This window comes from Emys orbicularis, chromosome 4, assembly GCF_028017835.1.
Source record: "Emys orbicularis isolate rEmyOrb1 chromosome 4, rEmyOrb1.hap1, whole genome shotgun sequence".
Taxonomy (NCBI): Eukaryota; Metazoa; Chordata; order Testudines; family Emydidae; genus Emys; species Emys orbicularis.
In genome coordinates this window covers 76,663,348-76,675,434 of record NC_088686.1, presented here as the reverse complement: position 1 = coordinate 76,675,434, position 12,087 = coordinate 76,663,348, and the positions used below count along the sequence as shown (strand labels likewise).

General features: G+C 46.6%; 1 protein-coding gene across 1 annotated transcript in view; it reads left to right on the top strand.

Moving 5' to 3' along the window:
• CRY2 (cryptochrome circadian regulator 2) overlaps positions 1-12,087 on the top strand; it is a 37,035-nt gene continuing 24,948 nt past the window's right edge. The window contains exons 1-2 of the mRNA XM_065404384.1: positions 1-278; positions 11,761-11,869. Coding sequence (XP_065260456.1) covers positions 1-278; positions 11,761-11,869 — 387 coding nt within the window. The remainder of the gene's footprint in view (positions 279-11,760; positions 11,870-12,087) is intronic.

The following is a 12,087-nucleotide window of genomic DNA, read 5'->3' as shown; positions in this document are numbered from 1 at the left end:
ATGACGGGCGCGGTGGGCGTGGCGCCGGCGCGCGCGGGAGGCGGTCCCGGCGAGCTGGGCGGACTTGGTGTCGGCAGAAGCGGCGCAGCAGAGATGGCGGCTGCAGGTTCGACTCCGCTCGGTCTGGCCCGTTCCGTCCACTGGTTCCGTCGGGGACTCCGGCTCCACGACAACCCGGCGCTGCAGGCCGCGCTGCGGGACGCCAGCTCCGTCCGATGCATCTACATCCTGGACCCCTGGTTCGCCGCCTCCTCCGCCGTGGGCATCAACCGCTGGCGGTAAGGGGGGAGCGGGCGCCGCGCGCGGCTCTCTGGGCGCCCCGGCTCGCGGGCTTCCACCCTTCCTCCCCGTATCCTGGGGGGGAGACGGAGGTTCCCGGGCTGGGCTCCCCCGGGCAGCGGCCCCAGGGGGCGGGGAGTCCGGTGCATTAGCGACGCAGCTGGTGCCTCCAGGAGCCCCTCCCCTGCGGCCCGTCTCCTGCCCGCGCCCGCAAGGGTGGGCTCGGGAAGGGCCGGTAGCCCCAGCCCGGCCAGTCCTCCGGCCAGTCCTCCGTTTGGGGAACGGGCCCCGATTTTGTTGCCCCTTCCCGTATATGTCGAGTCTTCGCTGCTGCTGCCTTTGCTAGGCTGCAGGGCCCTGGGCCCTCGCCCCCAGGACACGGGCGTTAGGTAAGAGAGACCTGGCTGCGTGTTCATTTGGTCGCTGTCTTCTCCCCCTCTGGGATCGGTGCATCAGGGTTGCAGGTCACCAGTCTGTCCGGGTGCCTGACACGAGTGAGGAGTGAGACACATCTCAGCCCCGTTACATGGATATTTGGGTCATTCTGAGATCAGAACCAGTGAAAACAGCACAGGCTTCCCTTTAACGTCGTAACATGTCAGCAAGAAGCGTGATCTGCTTCGGGGTATGTCAGTGTACTGGTGATGGTTGTGCAATGTGTTATTTAACACATGGGCTGAGTATATTTTATTGTGGAGATGTACTTCATTGCTGTAGAGGCCAAGCTGTGCTTGCCTTTTACGTCATTCTCCCACTTACTGCTTCAGTAGTGGTAGACTCTTCCCAAACACTCACTGAGTCAGTAAAGAAGTGAATCTTAGTGGTCCACAAACAATGTTAGTAAGATGAGCTACAGCAGCAGAGAATTGCACCACTTGATGTGTTTCATCTCCATGGTTATATATTCTCCCTAATGGTAGTTAGAACAAGCATTGGGATGCTGACCTGTAGTTGGCAATAGTAAACAAGTCTTTTGTCTGCTCTGAGTCATGATGTCTCTAAATAGGAAGTGAAAAGAGGAATTCTTCACCTTGGGCACCTATGGGTTTTGTGCATGGTGTTTTTAAGTGCTATCTTAGAGAAAACTAAGTCGTTGGCCATTAACTGTGTTTTGACCAGTTTTGTGATCCCTGCTGAGATGAGGGCAGTTTAAACAGTATATAAATGTCTACTTTTTCACATAATTGAAGGAAATGCCCTGTGCTCCCCACTATACAAACTACAGACCAACCTCTAAAGAATGTTTATAGTGTGAAAGAACTGGAAAAGATTGGAACCTGCTGGGAAGCCCGCAGATGGGCGTAATCTTGTTGTTGATGTTTGGCTCAGCTTTTGGAAGGTGTTGGTATGTAATGCCGGTGCTGCACCTCTTTTAATTAGTAATCCATTCCTGTTCCACTGGTCTGGAAATGCTTCAAATTTGTAGCTGGCCTTGACCCGGCATATAGAATCCTAGATGTTAGAGATGGGAAAGACCTCTTATGTCACAGCTAGTTAATCATCAGGGGCCAGTGCAGGATTGTTCTAATGCTTAATCTGTGAGAGTCCTGGTGCCCTCAAACATCACTCAGCTATGTTAAAAAGCAGCTGGTAAAGGACTGATCCTGGCCCTGAAAAACAGTGTGTTCCAATATTCTATGCTCCAGTGAAGAGTGATGGTAAAAGTATTAGTCCCAAATTAGTTCACCCTTCCATTGAGAGTAGCATTTATCACATACTTTAAAGATGTGTTGCTTTAAGGATGGGGGGGAGGGAGAGAATTTCTTCCTAAATACTAGAACATTTTTGAGGAGTTACTTTATTTGTGTGGGTCTAGCTGATCTTGCTACTCTGTCTTGCTGCACAGTAAAAAAAATTCTGTATGCTCTCCCTAAGCTTGGACTTTCAATTCTACTAACTTTGCTCAAAACCAGTTCCATGCGGAAGTTACCTTGTTCATGTCACCAGCCCAGTTGCAGCCTTTGGAATCTCATTTCTGACCATGTGGGAAGGTGCTATGGGCTTTAGAAAAATCTCATAACCTACAGGATGCCCAATTATGTAAAGCAGCTGTGGCTGGTGCATGTTTCACTTTGGGGAAACTCCTTTTCCCCAGTTACTCTGTACAAGTCCCTGAAACCTCAGAGCTATATGATAGCAATAAGCAACTCCCTGTCTCTAGCTTTCAGGCATTGTGTGGGCTTGCACTTATACACAAAACCTTATCCTCTCCCCCCCCTCCCCCCCGCCATTCTTAGGGAAATATACTTTGGCTGCTTCTGGGAGGACAGGGACTGGGGTGGACAGATTTTTTTCGTGTTTTTTCCTCAATTATGGAACTGAAGCAATGTTCTGGCTGTGTAATGCCTGTGCGAGGAGCAGGATTTTTAACCTAGTAGGCATCGAAGTTGTGCTCTCCTAATATTATATAATACTGATATTACTGTCCTGGCTGCCTGCATATTTGGACAGCCAAGTGGGGATTTACCTTAACAATGCTGCTGTGCACACACAAGCAGGAGTTCTACACCAAGGCAAGAGCAGGCATAACCTGATCTCCTTCTTTGCACCCCTTCAACATTTGTGTCCAGTTGCAAGGTTTTAATGAGGGAACAATCACTTGGTTAAAAATCCTCTGCATGCTCTTTAGAATGTAAAAAGAATTTCTGAATGAGATTTGGGAAATTGTTTGTAGGACTAACTCATCAGTCACTCATGTTGTGCATCACCGCTTAGTCTTTGAGTGGCAAGATTATTGCTAAATTCTGGCTTCTGATGATGGTTTTTAAAAGCACTACATAGCACAACTCAAAAGTTCTGAAAGTACCAAAACTACTAGAAATGCAGAAATTCGGGTATTCAAAATTTTCTGTGAATTTTGTTCTGGCTTAACTTTAGTTTTCAGGGCTGCAATCCATCCACAAAATGGGAGTAGCCTGGGTAGAAGGGAGGATTACGCCGCTGCACCAGTGACTCACTCCTGGTCTGGGAGGACCACAGTTTTGTGTGAGAGGGGTTAGTTAATCTGACCCATTCAATCCTTGGCTTTTCCACTGACACAGTGAATCGGGAGCAACTGTGGTGGTTCTGTTTTGTACTGCGGAAGTGCCTATAGGATCCAGTCAGGGCCCCATTGACCTAGGCACTATTCTTAGTGATATGGGCATCGTTCACTACGAAATGAATAGGCTGCTTGTGACCCTTTTCACATGGGCCATCAAACAACCATAAGCAGGTGAGACTTTGTCACTTCCAACTTAAATTGAAGTAGAAAGACTCCCTATCCATTAATGTCCCCCACTCCAAGCTGTCTGGTCCCCTGGATCAGAGGTTCCCAAACTTTTTTCCCTCAGGCCCATCAGTGCAGCCGCAATAAGCACTGCGGCCCACTATTCACACTTCTTGAGGAAAATTATTAATTTTAATTATTACATACATATAAACTATAACACTGTAAATAAACAATGTACATGTTTCCTTTTCATTTTGGTGTAAACAATTGTAATGATAGAAATCCCTAGCAATATGCACTCAAAGAAATGCTTCAGGATCTTTGAAACCAAACAGTTTTAGTAAAACTACAATTTTAAAAAATGTTGAGAGCAAAATGTGTGTTAAAACAGGGAAAAGACCATTTTGTATAAAACTGAACAATAAGCAACACAACAATGTTAACAAAATTGTTTAAAGTGTTGTTTGTTGATTTTAAAACAAAATAGTTGTCCAACTTTGAACACTATATTTTTTTTTATTTTTTAGAAATCTGAATCTCTTTGCTGTGTAAGTAAAAACCCAACCCTAATCTAATTAGAAAATAATCAAATATTGTAAATAAAAATATAAAATAAGTTATAACACACTGATGCAACAGATATTCATCCAAGAATCCAAGCTTCAAGTGTCTCATATCATATTTTCTTACCACTTTATTTTTTTGGCCTGTTCATTTTGTGTAGTTGTGGATGGTCCAGGACTTTCATTTTCTTCTCCACTAGTGCACCCTTCTCACTTTCAAAAAATAAAGTGATTCATGTCAGATTGCAATACTGCTTGCCATTTTTTTTACAGTTGTAAATGGTGGACTGTGTGTACGCTGCTAGGTTATCTTGCAGTGAAATGCACCGTTGTACTCATGAGAATTAAACTTGACATGTTGCAGCTTTTTTTTTTAAATAGTTTTTTCTATACTCTGTCCAACATATATAGCTCAAAACATTACATTTACATAGCTTGTACTTAGATTACACAAGTCACATGGAGTTAAAGAATGCAGTTGGGACAGCGGACCACCCGGGACTGTGTCATGATCCACCTTTGGGCACTGCTGCGCTGGATAACCTGTTATGAGAATACACTTTAAATTACATAGGAATTTATTAGGAATCCCATGTTCTCCCTACAGTTACATCCCCATAGCCACAATTCTCAATGTATGAGATTATGACACCTGATTGTTAGGCAGAAAGGTGCTATGTAAATATATAATATTAATCGGGACTCAGATTGCCACTGTGTAGGAGAAGTTTGTATTTTGCTTGCTTTTCTGCCACTCAGTTGGACCAGAGAGCTACATCATAAGGCAGATATGTTAACCCATGTTTTACTTAACTCTGTGAAATTTGTCATGTTGGAAATTACATATTGTCTTAGTGCCCATACATGTGTTATAAATTTAATACCTGCATTTATTATTAACCCCCTCAATATCTTACTGAGGTAGGTGGGGTAAGTATTATTTCCATTTTACAGATGGGGAAACCAAGAAAGAGGGGAACTGAGATACTCAAGGTAGCACAGTGAGTAAGCAGCAGAGCTGGGTGTAGAACCCTGGAATTCCTGTTCTTGAGTCCAGTGCCCCTTCCTTTAAACACTGTCTTCCTGCTTCACAGGAAATGCATAGACAAGTCCTTACCACAAAAAGCTTGCAGTTTAAATGATGGACTTGATAGACAAGTGAGGATCTAACAGACCCCAGCAAATCAGAGGTGTGAGGGAGCTCCTGGCTTATGAGATACAATTGTTAGCCATACACCCACTGTCAGGCCTACGTGTATGAAGACTTCTTAAATTATTGCAAGCACTGGTGTTTTGTGGGTGATGCTGCAGAAGTGGGCTTTTAGGAGTAGTTTGAATGAGGTGAGGTAGATGTTTGGCACATAAACTTTGGAAGGAATTCCAAGGGTCATGGCATCCTGAAGCTGCCGGTGAACAAACGAAAAGTTTATTAAGGCTGGCAGCATCACAAAAAAAACATTGACTATGCAAAAGTAGAACATGGCAGAGATGTAGATGGGGAGTTGTTTTTTGTAGGGCCTTGAAAACGGTAAAGAAACTTGTATTTGATATGCAGCATGATTTAAATCATGATTTAATTGAGCAAGCAGGGAATCTTGATTTAAGTAATTTTAATCATGTTTTGCCTTTGTACTTAGTTTTTTTTTGTTTGATTCTCATTGGCTGTTGACTTTAAAACATGTTGATTTCTTACTACGTATAGCCTTTACACTAAATTAGGTACTGCTATTTGCTTACCAGGAGGATACACTCTATCTATGCATATTAATTTAAGTAGTTGTATAGCTTACAATTGTATAGCTTAATTTATTCAGATTTTTAATTTTTGTCAGAAAATGGTGAATGACGTATTTCCTATTTACTTGATTGATTTTACTTGTGATTTGTATCAAGCTGGAAATTTAGAATTCAATTTAAAATGCACAAAAACAGCATTTTAAACTTGTTCTATTAGTTAAATAAAAGTACCTTAACTCTGCTGGATACACAAGAATGAAAAGTGTATCCAATTATATTTTGTAACTGGACTATTATACAAAGGAAGCATTAGCTATAGTTAGTGAAGTGATGTGTGTGAAACATAAGGTCAAAACACTTTGTGAGAGACAATTTTTGGCAGCAGCTTTTGGGGCTGAGTCAGGGGTGAAGTTAGTATCCCAGGAATGAAAGGAGATGCAGTGTGGACAAATGACCTAGGCCTGGTCTACACTACACCTTTAATTCGGATTTAGTGGCTTTAATTCGAATTAACTCTGGAACCGTCCACACAACGAAGCCATTTAATTCGAATTAAAGGGCCCTTTAATTCGATTTCTGTACTCCACCCCGACGAGCGGAGTAGCGCCAAAATCGAATTTGTCAATTCGAATTAGCGTTAGTGTGGCCGCAATTCGATGTTATTGGCCTCCAGGAGCTATCCCACAGTGCACCATTGTGACCGCTCTGGCCAGCAATCTGAACTCGCATGCACTGGCCAGGTGGACAGGAAAAGCCCCGGGAACATTTGAATTTCATTTCCTGTTTGCACAGCGTGGAGAGCACAGGTGACCACAGAGAGCTCATCAGCACAGGTAACCATGCAGGCTGATAATCGAAAAAGAGCACCAGCATGGACCGTACAGGAGGTACTGGATTTGATCTCTATATGGGGAGAGGATTCAGTGCTAGCTGAACTGCGTTCGAAAAGACGAAATGCCAAAACTTATGAAAAAATTTCCAAGGGCATGATGGAGAGAGGCCACAATAGGGACACAGATCAGTGCCGCGTGAAAGTCAAGGAGCTCAGACAAGCCTATCAAAAAGCAAAGGAGGCAAACGGTCGCTCCGGGTCAGAGCCGCGGACATGCCGCTTCTACGCTGAGCTAAATGCATTTCTAGGGGGGGCCGCCACCACTACCCCACCTCTGACTGTGGATTCCGAGCTGGGGATAATCTCATCAGGGACACCTGATGATTCCGCGGAAGGGGAAGAGGAGGAGGAGGAGGACGAGCTGGCAGAGAGCACCCAGCTCTCCGTTCTCCCCAACAGCCAGGAACTGTTTCTCACCCTGACTGAAGTACCCTCCCAAGCCTCCCAAGCCAGCACCCAAGACCATGACCCCATGGAAGGGACCTCAGGTGAGTTTACCTTTTAAAATATAAAACATGGTTTAAAAGCAAGCATTTTTAATGATTAATTTGCCCTGAGCACTTGGGATGCATTCGCAGCCAGTACAGCTACTGGAAAAGTCTGTTAACATGTCTGGGGATGGAGCGGAAATCCTCCAGGGACATCTCCATGAAGCTCTCCTGGAGGTACTCCAAAAGCCTTGCCACAAGGTTTCTGGGCAGTGCAGCCTTATTCCGTCCTCCATGGTAGGACACTTGACCACGCCATGCTAGTAGCAAGTAATCTGGTATCATTGCCTGACAGAGCCTGGCAGCGTATGGTCCCGGTGTTTGCTGGCATTCAAGCAACATCCGTTCTTTATCTTGCTGTGTAATCCTCAGGAGAGTGATATCGCTTAGGGTAACCTGGTTGAAATAAGGGAATTTAATTAAGGGGACTGAGGTGGCCGTTCCTACTGGGCTGTTTGCCTGTGGCTGAAAAGAAATCCTTCCCTGCATTTAGCCAAGTGCAAGGGGGGGGGGGGAGGATTGGCCCAGAGCTTTTCGCGTTTTGCTAGCAGGGATCTTCCCTGATACCAGCCAGGCGGTGGGGGGAGGGATAAAGCACTCATCCCAGAGAATTCATGGCGGGTGGGGGGGGGGGGGGTGTTAGTTTGGTTCCTGCAGGGATCTTCCCTGATACCAGCCACGCGGTGGGGGGAGGGAGAAAGCACTCATCCCAGAGAATTCATGGCGGGTGGGGGGGGGGGGGGGTGTTAGTTTGGTTCCTGCAGGGATGTTCCCTGATACCAGCCACGCGGTGGGGGGAGGGATAAAGCACTCATCCCAGAGAATTCATGGCGGGTGGGGGGGGGGTGTTAGTTTGGTTCCTGCAGGGATCTTCCCTGATACCAGCCAGGCGGTGGGGGGAGGGATAAAGCACTCATCCCAGAGAATTGGATGGGGGGGGGGGGTGTTAACCTTCAGCAGCAGAAAACAAGCTAACAGGAAAACTGCAGCACAACGGGCTTTGCTTGGTATGTGGGAAAGCAGGGCGCAGAAGCCTAAAGACAGTGGCTTACCATGGCAGCATGCAAGGTGAATTCTGTTGCCCCGACCTGCGTCTGTGATCTCTAGCAGCAAAGCCACAGGCACTCAATATTAAGAGGCAAAATGCGACCTTGCACAGAAATCACATGTGCTATGTAATGTGAATAGTATACACCGTGAAAGAGTATAAGCATTGTTCTGAAAAATGTATCTTTTAAAAAAATTCTCTCCTTTTTTCACTCCCTCCAGCAGGTGCAAATGTTTCAAGCCTCCCTCCTCCTTCCCGAAGGCTATCCCAGATAAGGCGTCGTAAAAAAAAAACGAGAGAAGAGATGTTTTCCGAAATCATGCAATCCACCAGGAATGAAAGAGCTCATCTGAATGAGTGGAAGGAGACGGTTTGCAAGTATAGGAAAGAAGCCAGTGACCGTGAGGACAGGAGGGACCAACGTGAGGACATGAGGGACCAACGTGAGGACAGAAGGGACCAACGTGAGGAGAGGAGAGACGCTCGAGATGAGAGGTGGCGGCAGGAAGATCAGAGGAGTCGGGAAGCAACGCTGGGGCTGCTGCGTGAGCAAACAGACATGCTCCGGCGTCTGGTGGAGCTTCAGGAACGGCTGCTGGAGAACCGAGTGCCGCTACAGCCCCTGTATAACCCCCCTACCTCCTCACCATGTTCCATAGCCTCCACACCCAGACGTGTAAGAACACGGGGGGGGAGGCTCCGTACACCCTCCCATTCCACCCCAGTGGACAGCCCAAGCAAAAGGCTGCCATTTTTTTAACCTTTTTTTACTGGGCTTTTCCTTCCCGCTGATCCTCCTCCCAAACCCCACTCAGGTTCTGTGCCGCTACAGCCCCTGTATAACCCCCCTACCTCCTCACCATTTTCCATAGCCTCCCCACCCAGATGTGTAAGAACACGGGGGGGGAGGCTCTGTACACCCTCCCATTCCACCCCAGTGGACAGCCCAAGCAAAAGGCTGCCATTTTCTTAACCTTTTTTTACTGGGCTTTTCCTTCCCGCTGATCCTCCTCCCAAACCCCACTCAGGTTCTCTCCCTCTTTTTATAATCAATTCATAAAGAATAAATGATTTTTAAACAATGGTGACTTTATTTCCTTTGAAAGCAAGCTGGGGGAAGGGGGAGGGTGGGTTCCTTACAGAGAATGAGTCAATAAAGGGGGCGGGTTTTCAGGAAGGATAAACAAACATAAATTTCACACTGTAGCCTGGCCAGTCATGAAACTGGTTTTCAAAGCTTCCCTAATGCGCAGCGCTTCATCGTGTGCTCTTCTAATCGCCCTGGTGTCTGGCTGCGAGTAATCAGCAGCCAGGCGATTTGCCTCAGCCTCCCACCCTGCCATAAAGGTCTCCCCCTTGCTCTCACAGAGATTGTGAAGCACACAGCAAGCAGTAATAACAATGGGGATATTGGTTTGGCTGAGGTCTGAGCGAGTCAATAAGGATCGCCAGCGACCTTTTAAACGGCCAAATGCACATTCTACCACCATTCTGCACTTGCTCAGCCTGTAGTTGAACAACTCCTGACTCCTGTCCAGGCTGCCTGTGTATGGCTTCATGAGCCATGGCATTAAGGGGTAGGCTGGGTCCCCAAGAATAACAATTGGCATTTCAACATCCCCCACGGTTATTTTCTGGTCCGGAAAGTAAGTCCCTTGCTGCAGCCGTTTAAACAGATTGGTGTTCCTGAAGACGCGAGCGTCATGAACCCTTCCCGGCCAGCCCACATGGATGTTGGTGAAACGTCCCTTGTGATCCACAAGTGCTTGCAGCACCATTGAGAAGTACCCCTTGCGGTTTATGTACTGGGTACCCTGGTGCTCCGGTGCCAAGATAGGAATATGGGTTCCATCTATTGCCCCACCACAGTTAGGGAATCCCATTGCAGCAAAGCCATCCACTATGACCTGCACATTTCCCAGAGTCACTACCTTTCGTAGCAGCACCTCCGTGATTGCTTTGGCTACTTGCATCACAGCAGCCCCCACAGTAGATTTGCCCACTCCAAATTGATTCCCGACTGACCGGTAGCTGTCTGGCGTTGCAAGCTTCCACAGGGCTATCGCCACTCGCTTCTCAACTGTGAGGGCTGCTCTCATCTTGGTATTCTGGCGCTTCAGGGCAGGGGAAAGCAAGTCACAAAGTTCCATGAAAGTGCCCTTACGCATGCGAAAGTTTCTCAGCCACTGGGAATCGTCCCACACCTGCAACACTATGCGGTCCCACCAGTCTGTGCTTGTTTCCCGGGCCCAGAATCGGCGTTCAAAGCCTATAACCTGGCCCATTAACATCATAATCTCCAAAGCACCGGGGCCCGCGGTCTCAGAGAATTCTGTGTCCGTGTCCATGTCCTCATCACGCTGGTCGCTGCGCTGCAATCGCCGCCTCCTCCTCCTCCTCGCCTCTTTTTTCTGGTCCTGTGTAAGCATAAACTCCACGAGAAAGCGCGAGGTGTTTATAATGTTCAAGACTGCGTTCTGGAGCACAACGGGATCCATGCTTGATGCAGAATGGAGTCTGCAGAGTTCACTCAGGAAAAAAGGCGCGAAATGGTTGTCTGCCGTTGCTTTCAGGGAGGGAGGGGGAGGCTGTACCCAGAACTACCTGCGACAATGTTTTTTGCCCCATCATGCACTGGGGTCTCAACCCAGAATTCCAAGGGGGGTGGAGACTGCGGGAACTATGGGATAGCTATGTAAAAGCTACCCACAATGCAACGCTCTGGAAATCGATGCTACTATGGTAGCTTGGACGCACACCACCGAATTAATGGTGCCTAGTGTGGCCGAATACATTCGAATTTATAAAATCGGTTTCCTAAATTCGAATTATATAAATTCGAATTAATCCTGTAGTGTAGACATACCCCTAGTTGTCAAGGTCCCAGTGGAATACAAATGTATAGCACAATTGCAGCTGTCCTGGGTACTGATGCTGCATCTCTGAAGTCTTGGTTGTATGTTTGGCCTCTGTTACTGATGGGATAGAAATGTTTGTGTCACTTTGTGCTGTGCATGGCCTGTACCTACCCAGCACTGTCATCTTTGGGGTAATCTGTGGAACACTGCTTTGAAATAGGAGACTGGAGGAGAGAGACCATATTATTTCACATCTAAAATTCCTCCAGTTTAGGATTATTCTCTACAATATATTCTGCCAGATGCTATGTTGTCTGAAGTTCTCCACATAGATATTACCATGTCTGGGAAGACTCAGTTTGAAGGATGCTCTAACTGCCAGATGGGTATTAAAAGCCTGGAGAGTAACTATCATCAGTAGACAGGATTACAAGAGCAAGAAGGACCTGGAGAGCTCTTGCACATCTTGCATTTGTCTGTGCTGTGTTGGTGTGGTTGGTAGGGAATTGGCTGGCACAGCCGTCTCTCTGTTCTGTCTGCCAACTGTTGGACTGAGCAGAATTCTTGGAAGTTGTATTTCCTGGCTTAACATTTATCTCCGAGAGCTGAATTGAATCTTAGGTTTGCTGGCTGTGTGATTTTTTTTGAGCTATACTGATAACTAGGTTTGTTTCTCCTCCACAGGTTCCTACTCCAGTCCCTGGAAGACTTGGACAACAGTTTAAGAAAACTCGGCTCCTGCTTGTTTGTGGTACGAGGGCAGCCAACAGATGTCTTCCCAAGACTTTTCAAAGTAAGAGGCTAAACATGTCTTCTATATCTTGGTCAGGAAGACGTAAGATCCCATTTTGGGATCCTCGTTTTTACTCCTGATGTCCTTGTACCCTAGTCACTGATGGTCACCAGGTTGCTTTCCAGCCCTGTTTGATTTTAAATCAGCGTGCACGATACCTTGATTTAAATAATTGATTCTAATCTTGTTCTACATTTGTTTTAGTTCTTTTCCTAGAG